Genomic DNA, 15,458 nt, shown 5'->3' on the forward strand with positions numbered 1-15,458 from the left:
ACAGACACAGACGCACGCACACAAAGAGCCAGGTTACATCAGATTTTGTGGCTACTGTCATACTTCCTTAAAATTGGCGCAGCTTTGGATAACTGCATAAGACAAAACGTGTAAATAAAACCTAACAACGACTTCGTCAGGAATTAGAAATATCTGCTTTTAAATGCCTAGACAGGCTGTAAAAAAAATTTGCCACTAGATGTCCTTGTTGCAACAGAGGAGCAACTTGTGAGGAGGCGCTCCTCTTGAGTCCGTTTTGCCCGTGCATGCGTGTGCACAATGCAAGATCATTTGCACGCAAGTAAGATACATGTGGGTTTATGTCTTTCCGTTTACATTGCTGTTTTTATTTATCTGGGTGTGTGACGGTGCAGTTGTTGTGCAGAATGTCTGCTCAAAGACAGGAACTGAGATCTCAGCTCTGAGGCCAGTCTGGTGAAAGCTGTACATGCTTCGTCACTGCGAGCTGACGCCTCCGTCTTTACCTCTGTGTAACACTGGTGAAGTCTTCTAATAGGTAGCATGCTATGTATGCCGTGTGTTGTGGTTTTCCCTTTGCATGATACTATTGCACATGTTGCAATGTGCATGGAAAATATTGCATCAAGGTGCCAGTTCACTGTGTGAAGCAGGACAGATGGTGAGTGGTGGAACTAATTACAGAATAGCAACCCAAAATAGTGATAATAAATAAAAACAGATTATGACATAACGTGCTGACTCACATTCCCTTCTCTATGTTTACAGGACAGAAGTTTGATATCATAAACACTTGCTTAAACCAGTTTCGGGTTTAGCTGCTGTTACAGTTGAAACCAGATGTTTGCCCAGGCTGTACATTGTTTTTCTCACCATCTGCCATCAAAAAAAGACTGAAGATTTCATGTTTCAGGTCAGTTGGGATTATCAAAAACATTTTTAAGATTCCTATTCCATAAATCTATTTGAAAAGGTTCAGGTGATAATGCTTTATAATGTTTAATTCATATTATTTAAGTTAAATAGAGACAGACATGTGGATGTACTTAAAGGCAAAGTCATACACGCTGCTGCCTTGTGTGACATCATGGAAAGTTTTTGAGAAGTTAGACTAGATTTGTCTGATGTTGTCTGAAGGTCCCACGGTCATCTGTGTAAAAAAAGAAAACAACAACAAAAAAAAAACACATAACTAGGAACAGCATGAGAGTGACCAGCTATTATACCATCCAAGAAGGAGGCAAGTTCTGAGTCCCAGTGATGAACATAAAACAAATCCAAAAGACCTTGTGAAAATTAAGGACGAAAATGAAAGCATCCTTATCACAGTAAAACTAAAAGCATGAGCTTCTAAAGCACCATTAATTTAGACACAGAAACTTTATACCATAGAGACTTCTAAATGTGATCATTTAGAAGAAAAGGGAGGAAGCTGAAAGCTGAACGCCATCCTAACTGTTAAGCACACAGGGTTGCAACATGATGACAATATTTTGGAGTGGCGGTCACAAAGTCACTCCAAAATATTTATTAGTGGGTGTGCAAAGGTGTGAGTGAGCAAACAAGACGGCCTAAAATCCGGACTAGGCCAATCAGCCAGAATAATGCAATTTTGACATTAAATAAATAGAAAAATGTCAGTAATCCTAACTGACTGGTAACAGAAATTGTCCAAACTTATTGGCAGCCAGCGAGAAAAGTGATTACGTGTCTTTTTATAGGTAAATATCTTGTTTCAAATATGCGCGATGTCTAAAAGGGGATATGCAGCAGGGATAGTTGGCTGAGGCTTGCTGCACCATCAGGGGGCTTTGCCTTTGTATGATAGGATTAAGGGCTTGATAATAAGGTCTCTTTGTGTGAATCTGCATTCTCTGAGACATGACCTCATCCCTGTCTTAGGCCTGGCCAGTGCAGTGTAGTCACAATATGCAACACTGCCAGCCTTGCCCAGATCGGCACCCAAATCTAATAGAGAGCCATTTGGAGATGAAGAGCTCTGGCTTATTGGAGGGGAAAAAAAGAACCAAGGGGCTGTCTGATATATATATATGCTTTGACTCAGCTGGTATCTCTCACTTTGTACTTCTTCAGAGCTAATTTTGTAAAATTAGGCGACAATCCTTCCAAAAAGCCTGATTTAATAGTGCGATCAGTGCCGGAGTTTTAAAAGTAGGACCCGTCTTTGTCAGCAACAAGTTACAGAAACATTGCGTGTTAAGCTGGCTCGAGTGGGGTTGTGTGAGGGAGATGTATGAGCAGTGGGAGAGATTTCCTGTAAAAATGTTTTATGGTCTTACTCCCCCATCTCCTCTCTTAACAGGTCCAGCTGCCCCACCAAATCGATAAGTGGATGGATTGTAACAACAGCCCCCTGACATCATGCCCAGAGTTATACGCTCCTCAAGCTGACACACAGCTGATGAGGTCGGCAAAAAAGTAGAGCTTTTAGCCTCTCTGCGCTGGGAAAAGTGTAAAAGCTGACAAATGAGGATATCGACAGATGGAGGCAGATTCATTGGATTTGAATCTTGCGAAGAAGCTGGACTGAACTGTGACCAAGATATAGTGTACAGTGAAGTATATGATGGTTTAACAGGAGGTTGAGTGTTAAGTTGAAGAATTTGTGGTTGTAGTTAGAGAAACCCGAGCTGTTCTGCAGTATCTTGGAAAAGTGTTAACACCACTTGAATGTTTTTGCTTTTTGTCACATTACAAACACCAACTTCCATGTGTTTTATTGGTATTTTATGTGACACAGTACAATACTTCATAAATAGTTTATAAAAACCTTTTAAAAAGTGTGGCATGCATGTGTTCAGAGGTAAACCAGTGTAACCAAATTCCTTCAATAGTCACCTAATTCATAATTATTAGTCATGTACGGCTCAAATCACTCCAACAGGAAAGAGATTGTGAAAAAAGCCATTGCTGGAAAACAGCCACAAAAGGTACAATTTGCTGTTTGCCACAAGTAATGAATATCTGGAAGAAAGATGCTTTGGTCAGATGAGACCAGAGCAATTTAAGTCCAAAGTTGAATACAACCCATCTGACTGAGCTTGATGGATTTTGAGAAAAGAATAAGCAAACATTTCAGTTTAGATTAAATTTGAGTAATGACTCACGGGGGCTGAATACAAATGTACTGCGCAATTTTCAGATTTTTTTTTTCCACCCAAAAATGTCTTACAAAACAAGTTTGTAATTTAAATGTGACAAATAAAGAGAGCTAATAATTTATAATGAACACAGTTTTAATACACTTCAAATGACTTTCACATACTTTCAGCAGGCCAATATATAAAAGATGCTTTTTATCACTGTCACAATAACTAGATATTTACTACGACTATTATTGCCCAAATTTGTAATATATTAAAAATAAATTTGTGTACACAATTTTGAGTTACCTGTCTAATAATTAAACCTAATAATAACAGGTTCAAGAATAAAGAACACAGATCAATAACTACACTGATATTCTTGTTTTTTTTTAATGATTTTTACTGGTAATAACTTTTAACTGTTGAATAATGTCACAACTTCAAGAAAGACAGTACACTTTCAGCGGAACAAATACAAAAAGGCAAAGCAGCAATCAATATTACTAAGAAGGATTTGATGAAAGCAAAAAACAGGACTGGACTTCATCTAGTAATGGCTACCTCTGCACCCTTTTGTCCCAGTAAATCTTAAACTGGTTGTGAGGCTGTCATTAAGGTCAAAGAGGAGGAGCAGTAGAAAGAGAAGAGACAGTAAAGGGCACATACCGCCGAAGGTTTTACCTTCTACTAGGTGTCCTGCGTTGGCTCGCTTTGAGATGACCTCTGCGGTCCGTGGAGAGGTCTGGACTGCAAAGTTGTTCGGCTGACAGCCGCTTTGGCTCTGGGCCTGGATTTAATTTCTCTTTCACAAAAGAAAAAGAAAAGATGAAACAAATCATTCAAATGTTAGTGAGGTGCTGCAGCCAATTTCTATGTTCACAGTACACATAAAAGCAGGCAGGCAGCTTATTATTGCCTAAAAAAAAGAATTGACATTTAGGATTTGTTCACATGTCTATCTACAAAAGGGGAGTGAGGAAAACACATAAACAGCTAGAGCAGTGGTTCTTAACCGTTTTTTAAGGTACCGAACCCACCAGTTTCATATGCGCATTCACTGAACCCTTCTGTAGTGATAAATAAAATGACCCCCCAATTACGGTATTTTGATGTAATTATATTAGTTTTGTTACCACCTCCACGCCACTAGAGGCAGTAGCAACCCCAAAAAGATGCGACTAAGGAGCAGATTTAGAAGTACACCGAAAGCTACAGAATTTGGTAAAAACTTTGAGCTTTGCTGAAGTAATTAAAGACACAAGTTCAAATCCATGCTAAGAGTGGAACTCCTTCAATCAGTGCTCCTCCACAACACTGATTGGCTAAGCAATGTAACGTGATCCTCTGCAGCAAGTGATGGCAAAGCGGGGCGCGTCATCACGACTTTACACAAGTGTGTCTTTACCTCCGCGGCAGAGGCTCCGCCGAACCCCTGAGACCGACTCATCGAACCACTGGGGTTCGATCGAACCCAGGTTAAGAACCACTGAGCTAGACAAATCCTAAACATATAGCCAGAGCTATATTAGCACGGTTTAGATCAAAGTACACACGTTATAATAGCACAGTCAAAGTCCTAAATCTTGTGCTTACAAATGCTCTTCATCCGATCTGACTGTTACGTATTGAGATATTTTTCAAAGAAGAAACGACTTGCAACTGCAATTCAAATTAAACTTTGCTTCATCTCACAAGCCTGAAAAAAATGCACACCACACTTATCAGATTTTGTTTTTCCATTTTGAAAACCATGTGTCTTTTTACTTTACTTCACAGTTATGTCCTACATTGTGTTTGTCTGTTACATAAAATACAACTAAACTGTTTTGAAATTTGTGGCTGTAGCATGAAGAATTTAAGGGTCTGAAAACGATTGCTAAATACTGTATTTTGGAGAAGATTGGTTGCACACAAATGTTTGCACAAAAAAATAATAATACAGTGATCCAACTAAAAATAGAGAATAGTTTGTGCAAGTCTTTTTTATGTTTGCAAACAAACACAAAGAGTAATAATTAATTTTAGATTTAAAGCACCAGAGATTGATTGAAGTTTTTTTCCGCATCTTTTCTCAGATGGTCGACACAAAACGTTTTTCTTTTCTCACCATCTGTGCATGTTTCTGAAGGCAGTAGCGATGTAAGAGATGCAGACTTGAGGAGGCGGGTCTGAGACCATGCCAACCCTTTCCTCGCTTCCACCAGCTCAATGGGGGATTTGGGAAAGTCCTTCAGTGGATCCTCAGCATTAATGGAGTCTGGAAACTTTGGTTTCTGGACAAACAGACAAAATACCAAATCCATGATGGTGGGAGAAATCGATAAGAGGCTGAATTTACTTGTGACATCTCTTTTAAGCCATTAGAACTCCCCCAAGCTTGATTTCTTTTGGTTGAAAGAAACAAAAATACACATTGTTAAAATGTCTGTGAATGTTACATACATGGTTCAGAGGCGAGAGGCGAGTCCCTGAGCCTGGCCTGGAGTCAGCATCAAAGTTTCGAGCATGAAGGCTGCAAAGTTTTAAAACGTAATCAATTATTAATAACAGCAGATACATACATTTTCAGTTCACAGATATGAATTCAGCTGAATTTGTTGCTAACCTAAAGGCTGACGGCGGTCTGCTGCCATGATCTCCTCGAACAGAGTTTGCCCCAAAAAGCCGCCTGGGTCCATCTCTTGGTGTGAACGGCCGCTGTGTGGACTGAACTCGCAGAGACTGCCTTGCTTCTCTGACTATGTCTGCACATGATTTCCTCAAACTGTTGCGCCGTGGGGTGAAAGCGCTGCAGACCTCATGCTTGGTCTCCATAGAGCTCAATCAGTCTGCTCATTCGGGCCTAGGTGGCTAACACAATATGCCATTTTAGAAAATTATTTTGTGTACATGTGAAAACAGTCAAATTCCTTGTGCTCTGCCAATAAAGCTGATTCTGTGTTGCTCTCTTGGCCATTTCTCTGCTTTACGTCAGTCTTGCCCCCACCCCTTGTTTCTTGATCACACATCCATTGTGCATCCAGTTGATTGCTCCCTCAGTATACATTAAGCCTTTCCAGATCCTAATTACCACGTCTCTAGCTATCCCTTAACAGCAGTTTTCTGCCATTTCCTGTGTTATTGAGTTTCTTTCATAAGTTCTGCAACCATTTTGTTTTGTTCCAAAGATTATTTGGAGCATATTATCTTCCTCTCTGCCTTCATGTCACACATCAGCGCCTCTGAGTCCATCTTACTGCTTTGTGACAAATAATTATAACCAATACCAAGTATAATACACATCTCTAACATGACTCATCTGCTCTTCATTTTACAGATTTGTCGTTTCTCAATTCAAAATTTCATAGGTCGTTACGTTCATCTATCCTATACTAAACACTTTCTAAATCTTATTCAAATTCCTATTTTTTTCCTGGAACTTTTTTAGTTTGTCAAGTTATATCAACAAGATTTAAAAAACACATTTATTTGTGTGTTGTATTGATATTTTAGGTCATATTTGTGAAATGCAATAATGAATTACAATTTGAAAAGTGTTTAATGCACATTTAGGACTCCAGAAGGGACCTGATTAGGAAATAAGAGTGCAGCTGTGTGTAACTTAGTCACTATATGAACACAGAAAGGAATTATGGGTTTGCTAGAGAACGATAGTAAAACAAACAAACAAAACAAACAAGTAAATACATCGAAGTTGGTGACAAAAAGTAAATAAACCCCTTTATTACTTTATTAAATATATAATTTTATAATGCTGTAAAAATAATTACAGTATTTTATTTACATATACTTTTACATATATTTCACACATATAAAATTACTGTAATTTTTCGAGTTAATGTTAAAAAATGTATTTGTTCACTTATACTGACGTTATAGGTGTTGTGGATGCGGGACGATGGCCTTTGTTTGTGCGCGTTCGCGATCCGTTTCTATGGTGACACAAATGTCGCTTTCAAATTCAAGATATCAAACCCAACAAAATACGGATAAAATAACTTAGCATCTTGGATTGGAAACTTCAGTTGTTTAATATATGAGTAGCTTAGTGACTTAGAAGCTATATTTATCAATAAAAACAGCTAGAATTTTTTGAAAGCAGCAGGAAGCGGTCGATGAGTCTGTTTGAATTAAACTTGTCGTTAGTATGGTAAATTAAACTGGAACACTCACCGTTAACACTCCTCACACCTTAAATTGCCGAAAAAGATGTCAGTCAGGAAATAAAGCATGGTTTCCAGACCAAAGCGCAAAATTAAAATGCGCAGAATCTTGCTTCAAAGTTGCACGTTTTCAATCAGGCGTTTAGGTTAGACGGAAGCTTTACTGTGCACGAGCTTCAGACGCGCGACTCCAGGTGACGCGCTATTGCCTTTAGCTGGTCTATGAAGGAAACCACGATGACCTGCTTCAAGCTAAAGTAAGGATCCGGGTTCATTAACTGTTTGTCTTTATTTGTCGTTTAACTTTAAATTAAACACTGTGTGAGTTTAACAATAAACACCATAAACAAAAGTTAATTTTGTTTAGCTAAAAGTCCTCAGGGGCAGACGTATCAGTATTGATGTCTCATTATAGAGGGAATATTACTTTAGTAGATTAAATGTAGGTTCGGGATCTCACTTTGTGTCATTATTGTTATAATTATAAAGAGATCTTAAGCTTTTATTTCAGCAGTTCTTATATGTCTGGTTTCAGTTTGCAGTATTTTGCAAAAAAATGAATAATTAATTAAACATATTTACTTCTATTAAGATGTTCCACATAAGTATGTTTTGTTAGAGGAAAGCTAATGTACAATAATCTCACTTTATGACCTTGCATATAGTAATGAATCAATCTAACTTCTTGAAATTACTTCAGATGGACAAAAAAGAAGTTAGCTAAACTAACTATACATTTTTGTTAGTTTGACAAAGCATGCATAAGTGCCCGAAAAAGTTTAATCTCATTCTTTATTCAGCTACAGTCAAAATATACAATTGTGAAAAAGTATTTGCCTTTTTACAGATTTCTTCTGTTTTTGCTTAAAAAAAATCATACTTAAATGTCTTGAATGACACAAAATTTGAACATAACTTGAGTAAGTTCAAAAAGCAAGTTTGACATAATTAAATTTGTCATTTTTGACCTGATTATTGCAGTGTCTATGACTAAGAAACCCTTTAAATAGAAACAGTCTGAAAACATGAAGTAGGCAACAAGTCTCAGAAAGCAACACATTTTTGCTCTGATCTAAAGAAATTCAAATTCAGTCCTCAAGGGTCAGTTTATTGCAGCTTTTAGAAGTTACCTTGTCCAACAGACCTAAATTAAATAGCAGAATTGCCTCCTCAGTTTGCATTCAAGTTATCCAGATTCCTGCTAATGATCTGATTCGTTGGCTCTGGTGTGGGAAAGCAGAGACACATCGGAAAGGTTTATAACTTTTACAAATTAGATAGAAAAGAAATCCATATGGGGAAACTATAAGTGTGACATAATTTAGTGCAGATACACATTTGTAATCTCAATAATTATCAATACACATACAAATATTCAGCCACATAAAGTTTATCAAATAAATCAAGGCTATGCTTTATTCAAGACAAGAAACTTTCTAAAGATGCTTTATATTACAGCATTTTATTTAGATCTTCTTGTCAGAAACTGAGTTATATTCTCTGTTGTCTGTCCAAAAAATAAATTACAAGTTGGAGCAGAGACATGGAGCTCTTCTGTTTTTGTTTTTTTAATCATCCTTATGTCTGTCTTTACCTTCCCTTATATGCGAACACAGAGATTACGTATTTTAATCCCGCAGGCAGAAGTCTTGATCCATCAACAAACTGGTCCGAGCTGCGGTTAAATTTGTGGCCAATCTGAAAAAAATTTAATAAAAGTAACAGAAAAAATATCTTGCCAAATTATGACATCTGCTGGTTATTATTGCAAAATATATACACAAACAAATAAATATTCAGTTCTTTGAAGTAGAACAGGAATCATCATTTTCATTCGTCCACCATTTTGGATTTACTCACACTGTGACGATTGAAACAAGGGATACGTTCCCAAAATGGCCGCAGGTTTACACTCTAGTTTTTAAGTCTGCAGTTGTGGTCCAATCGCAAGTTAGTCTTTGATGCAGCAGTCCTGTTCCCGTTTGCACCATTAAATACAGACAGCTGGCTGTAGTCTCACCAAGCTGTCCTTACACTCTTCAAGCTTCGTTTACTTCGGATGAATCATCGATGCAGAGAGGAAGCAAGATTTGGTCAAAATTCAAAGGTAAACTCAGAATTATGGAGAGCACAAGATGCCGAAGTTCATACGCCTAACTTGTGTTGCATTCTGTGTCTCTTCAACGCCGTCTCGATGGGCTGACCTCTTTGAAAACCAATCAGGTCTGTCTGGATTTTCACATTTATCCACTTGTAAAGCTTTCAGCCCCCTGGCTTTTTATTTTTTATACTCTGAAATATACATCTGAACAATCTTGCGAGTCTCTGGTTGGATTTAAATAGCCTTACATGCTTCAGTCTCTTGGATACAGTGAGCCTGATTGGCCCAGAGTGCACCCTGGCCATGCCCAATCACAGGGCATCACCGTGGAGCTCGGCAGCCAATGGGAGGATGAAGATGTTCTCTGTGATTTCATTGTCACTAAGGGAGGGGAAAAGGCACTGCCAGGACAGTTGGCACCAACATGTTAAGCGGTGAAGTCTGCTACAGTGTTTATGTTTGAGATAACCTGTGGAGCGAGACGAAGGAGAGCACAAGTGAAGACGAGGCAACGCTGCCCCATTCAGATGAATTCGTAGCACTCCCAGATCACTGACGTCAGAGATGCTCACGTTAGAGGAGTGAATGGTTTGATGCGAGAGAAGGTGTTGTGTCTTAGCTCAGACTGACCAGAAGCACATCTTTTCTGGGCTCCCTCAACTCGTCACATTCACATTCAAACCCTGTTCGACCCCCAGAGGACTTGCATCTGTCTTTAACTTCTTTCCTTTAACCTTTTCACCTCAAAATGCTACCTGAATGCACGTTATACTATGTGCGTTAGGAATGTGCATTGCATTTCACAATTTCTATCATTTTTTTAACCGCAAGACATAACCTCTATTTTAATTTACCGATACTGATTTTATAATTGATTTGTACAATTATTACATTATCTGTGGGAGAGAATATTAGAAAGCCAATTCTGCATCTGGTATGAATCACACAAACATTATTTTTTCTGTTTAAAATATAAAATATATTCAATATTTGCTCAAGAACTCAGTTAACTTCTTACACATTGCTACACATTCCTGGTAAAGTGTAAAAGTCCTTAAATAAATCGATATGGGTGTAAAAAAATGGATGGATGGATGGATGGATGTACTATTTACTTGCAAAATATTATAAATGCCTCATGTAGTTTATGTTTTATACTAACAATCTCTTTTTTGATATCTGAGCCTCTTTTTCTGGGGCATTTTAGTAATTTTTTGTGAAATTGCACAACGGAATGATCAGACTGAAGTTTCTATTAGTCAGCAGGTTGTTGAATTGACACCAGAAATGAAAATTCCCATTTTAATAGGAATAAACCTCCAGCAGAACCAGAACCTGGCTCAGAGTAAAAATGCGCATGTTGCCATCACTGACCAAAGCATGCACCACCAACACACACAAAGGAAAACATGCAGAAAATTTAGAAGCGCTGATCCAGGAGTACTTTTTATGTTAAAGAAAAGTAAAATGGAATTGGTCTTTTAGTGGCTTCTTCTAGGATAGAAACACAGCTAAGTTAGCAGCTTTCATTTTGCTGACTGACCCCGACACAATAAATCAAATTTCTAGCTTTTTATGCGCTACTGCCTGCACAAGATTACAGATTCAGCCTTTTACAAGCTCTGCAGTGAAATCAGTTGTTCAAAAGGGAGTGGTCTCAGACAGGAAACACTAAACAGAACTACATATTTAGCATTTTAAGAAGATAAAAATGCTTAATAAATTAATCTTACATAACAGCAAGCATTTTTTATTTATTTTTTTTTGCTTGATTAACGCTTGTTATATGCAATACCTACCTTTGCAGATTTATCTATTTTTATCTGCCTGGCAGTTCAGTTCACACTTGTGTCATGAGGCTGAGGTGTGTTTCCACACTCTGCAACAAGAAGCAGAAGTGGGTGAAAAGCCAGACACGTCGTCTGGACCATGAGGAAACCAACCCCGTGCACAGACATTCAAATAAAGCAGACGAGCTGGGCAGGCGGTTGCCAGCTTATCACTCATCTCTCTTTGTATGCACGGAAAATAAAATACGTCTCCCACACACTCTTGCTCACCAACACACACCTGTGCTGCTCATACAACAAAAGTGTCTTTTGTTTTTACACCCGTGACATAAAATAACTTTTGGGAAAAAATAATAATTTAGCATTTTCCCATTTAGGGTTCTTTAAAAAGAATGCACTTTTTTTTCTCTGAGATATTTATAGGTAACTTATTTTTTAGCCACTCAGAGTGAGGACACTTGTTACTACCCAAGCTGCCAACCTAAATAAAAAGTGACAAATACTGACCTTCTTGCAGCCTCAACAACAACAGCTCTATACCGTTGCTTGCAAAAGTCTTCATACAACTTTTGCACATTTTGCAGAATCACATTTTTTGGTGTCTCTATCAGCTTTGCAAATCTAGAGACTAGGGATATTTTTATCTATTCCTTACAGGTAACTAAATCTATGTCACTTTGTAGGTAAGTCAATAATAGGTATTTATTTATATAGTACATTTCACTGTTCATGGGTTACTATTATAATTTAAAATATTTACTGAAAAAGGTCAAACATCCCTTTTCAAGTCTTGCCACACTTGGACTGGACTTTTGACTGTTCCATTCAAACACACCAATACGCTGCAAATCCAGATGTATGTTCTGGGTTGTTGCTTTGGTGGAACCTGAATCTCCTTCAATTGACGTTTTCTATTATGTAGTTCAACAGAAATGACTTCCAATGGCTTTCTTTAAACATTGGCTTTCTTATGCCGTACTTTGCCGTAATTATTGTTGGGAGCCCAACCAATAATTGTTCTATCAACAGCAGTGACGTGCGGTGAGGTTCATTGCTGGTGAGGCACTGACTTATGACTTAGACACATGCATGATATTGGACCTACGGAAATTTTGCGCATGCATACAACGCTGGGGGGCAAAAAGACTAATCTTTTACATGTCATCCATGGCCGCGTTAACTCAGTGGATCTTTTTTTCGCCAAGCTACGCAGACTCGTTGCCATAGCAACTGACAATAATGCCACTTCATGTTTTAGGATTTAACCCCAAAAAACACTCAAGAATTTTGCACACAGAACAGAACATTTAGTTTGTTGTTGTAGTACGTTTTAGGCTTAATGTTTTATTAATAAATAATTGCTGTGGTAGATTAGCTACCGCTTCTACTTTACTGAATTATTTAAACATTAACTGTAGCCCACAAAACGCACATTTAATTAAAAAACTAAACAAAAACATCTTATTGCTGTCTTACCTTTACGTATCAATGAAATCCATGCACCGCTAATTCTGCACAAAAATATCCGTTCATCCAAAGCCAAGTTTATCCTCGGCATGTCTTTTCTACTCCGTTTTGAGAATCATCAAAATGTCTCGAAGTAAAACCTTCAGCTCCGGTGTTGGTCTTCCTTTAGTTATTATCTCCTGCTTCAATTGAAAATCCACTTTAGAAAACTGTTTACGTGTAGAAATGTAGTCTTTCATGTTGTCGTCGGAAGAGAGAAGAAAAACAAATACATCGCTGTACTTTACTTATTTACTGTGTGGCTAGCTCCATGGCTAGCTCACTGTGTCTTACTCTGCAGTTGTGCAGTCACGATATGTGGGATCATGAGCGCCCCCAGCGGTGAGGTGCCTCACCTCGAGTCTTTTCTCTGCCGTTTCTCATCGCTCCTCCGCACACAAAACATGATACACACACAATTAGTGACAAAAAACACTGTACATTATATACATAAGCGAAATTATTAAAATCAGTCCATATATTAAATGTTTCTTAGCTATTTTATTGCCGGCGTACAGACAGGAYGAACATGCTGTCATTTAATGGCAGCCAGTGCAGTTAGCGAGAGGTTGMGYAATCCCAGGKGAGGCTCAGCTCGCTGCTGCCTCACCGGCTTCGCTTCTGAGCATTTGAATGGGAAAATGCGAAAATCCAGCGATTTTGAAGAAAAACTCATCAGAATTGGTAAAGCTAAGTAAAAAATAGATACTTTATAGTACAAAACAACAGGGTGAAAATAGAAATATAAATGATTTTATATTATTTTTCCATGATGACAGGTGAGGCTCTCCTCACCTGCCTCCCCTGACCGCACGTCACTGATCAACAGATTCTCCAGCCTGAGGCGTGGATCTATTCACATCCTCCAGATTTACCAGGGAGATCCTAGCTGCTTCTCTTATTAATGCTCTGATCATATGGAGAAAAGCTTTGTTATTTAATGTAAACCTGCTTTAGATTTCGTGTTCCTTCTTTTTCTGACGTTCTCTAAAAAACCTTCAAAACCTCTTAAGGCTTTTACTTATTTAAGGTGTTTTACAGGGTTTGTCTAAATATTCCTCTGAAATAGTCTTTTAATATACACATTAAAAGAGCTGTATGTTATGTTACATGTTGTGGAGGTGTTTAGTAACAGTAACTAGTAAACAGAGTTTCCCTGTAGATTACAATCTTGCAAACAAATCTTACAAAGTCATTTTCATATAATTTTATTAGCTAATTTGGGAGTAGGCGGCTCAGCTTTTCCTTGATGCCCATCTTCGTTTCTATGAATAGATGTTTGGGCGTGAGTGCTGACCTGTCTGTTTGGCTTCCAGTGTTCCTCCCTCACATTGGTCCTTACTGTATGTTTCGCCAAGGCCATCTGATCACACATAAAGCGTTAACAAACACGCATTCACTGACTCATTCTGAGTGATGTGTTCCCCCACCCCCATTATTTTTCTTTCCGTATTAATTATGGAGAGAAAAATAATGGGTGAAGAAAGATTTGCTTTAAAAAGTGAGCATCAAGGTCTGTGTTTGGCATCCTCTTAAAAGGCTTTTCAAGTACACATGGAGGCTGGTGAAGGACACCGGCGCCTGCTGTGGGTTTTTTCAGACTGTAGGGTACAGTGCGTGTTCCTTTGAATGTATTACAATGCCTAACTTTCTCTTTTTAAACACATGTTCTCTGCTAACTCATGTTACAAAACTAATGTTGTCATCCTGCTCCTTTTTAGTAGTAAGTAAAATAAAAAATATATTTAAAAAAACGCAGCTTCCTTTGTGATGAGAAAGATGAGCTGCTGTCTTCAAGCAGAACACGTCAACATAAGATATCCTGTGGTTTGTAACAATTGTGGTCTTGAATAAAGACGTGTCAGATAGGCATTTTTAGATGTTACCCAAGTAAGACCAATATGAAAACATTATCAAATATATCTCTGACATATTCCTTCTCTCATTATTGTGGCATAAATAAATAGAAGTCTCTTTGGCGATTCTAAGCAAGAACAGATTGGTCTGATATAACTTTAGACAGTGCTGAAAAAAGGTGTATCTTTTTATGTGGTGTATGTAGACATCTGGTTTCAACTGTTTATTATAACTTGCAAGTATAACTGCTTCCAGTTTGTCATTTAATGTTAGTGAATGAACCAGTTCTCTACAAATTTCAGCATAAATCTATCGAGAGAAACCAATAAGGATGTTTTAAAACGCAACACCTGCAACTTTTTTTTTTCACACCACCAATAAATATGCGCAAAAAACTTAAAAATGTATCCTCACACAGAAATATTTAGAAAATTAAACTTTCAATTTGAGTACATTCATTCGTTGGGTTGGCTGAAGAAATAGCCTTTTTTCACACTCCTACACAAATTTTTCAGTTCATTACTTAATTTTGTAATTGATCAGTGTGTCTAGAAACTTTAAATTATTAATTTATGTTATATTTCTCTGGCCAGTTTCTCTTAGTCATTCGCAAAAATTGGTATAACGAGAAAGTACTCCGTTAAAGTAGGCAGATGGCAGTTTATCTTCATCATACCAGGAGAAATAGACAAAGATCCTTCTCTCTGTGTTCCAACTTTGTAAGATTATATGGGAGAAGTGCAGTGGTGTTGACAAACTGTGTGTACCAAACCCAGAAAAGCTGATCTCAGTGGAAAACAACGCAGGAAAAAACACAGGAAAGTGTTGCTTGCATTACTGAGCTAAACCACAAATGAGAAAATTATTAGTTTTAACGATGGAACAGCAAAAAACAAAAACAAATGCATGACTAAGTTTTCATATTATAATATTTTGAAGTTATCTGGGGAGCTTT

The 15,458-nt window shown here is 37.8% G+C and overlaps 1 protein-coding gene and 1 long non-coding RNA gene across 7 annotated transcripts in view; one reads left to right on the forward strand and one right to left on the reverse strand.

Annotated features, from left to right (window-relative positions):
• armc2 (armadillo repeat containing 2) overlaps positions 1-10,300 on the reverse strand; it is a 31,119-nt gene extending 20,819 nt beyond the window's left edge. For 2 of the 6 annotated variants that reach the window (XM_008397665.2, XM_008397661.2), the window contains exons 1-5: positions 7,260-8,373; positions 5,692-5,936; positions 5,529-5,598; positions 5,194-5,359; positions 3,768-3,888 (exon numbers count right to left, since the gene is read on the reverse strand). In XM_008397665.2, coding sequence (XP_008395887.1) covers positions 3,768-3,888; positions 5,194-5,359; positions 5,529-5,598; positions 5,692-5,900 — 566 coding nt within the window. In that variant the 5' untranslated portion in view covers positions 5,901-5,936; positions 7,260-8,373. The other 4 variants (XM_008397663.2, XM_017302262.1, XM_008397664.2 and 1 more) reach the window with 4 other exon arrangements.
• On the forward strand, positions 2-3,758 carry LOC103457492 (uncharacterized). The gene is made up of 3 exons (XR_532443.2): positions 2-640; positions 748-892; positions 2,303-3,758. It is a non-coding gene; the product is annotated as an uncharacterized LOC103457492 (long non-coding RNA).
• Positions 10,301-15,458: the final 5,158 nt, after the last annotated feature.

The sequence above is a fragment of the Poecilia reticulata genome, linkage group LG21 (assembly GCF_000633615.1).
Source record: "Poecilia reticulata strain Guanapo linkage group LG21, Guppy_female_1.0+MT, whole genome shotgun sequence".
Classification (NCBI taxonomy): domain Eukaryota; kingdom Metazoa; phylum Chordata; class Actinopteri; order Cyprinodontiformes; family Poeciliidae; genus Poecilia; species Poecilia reticulata.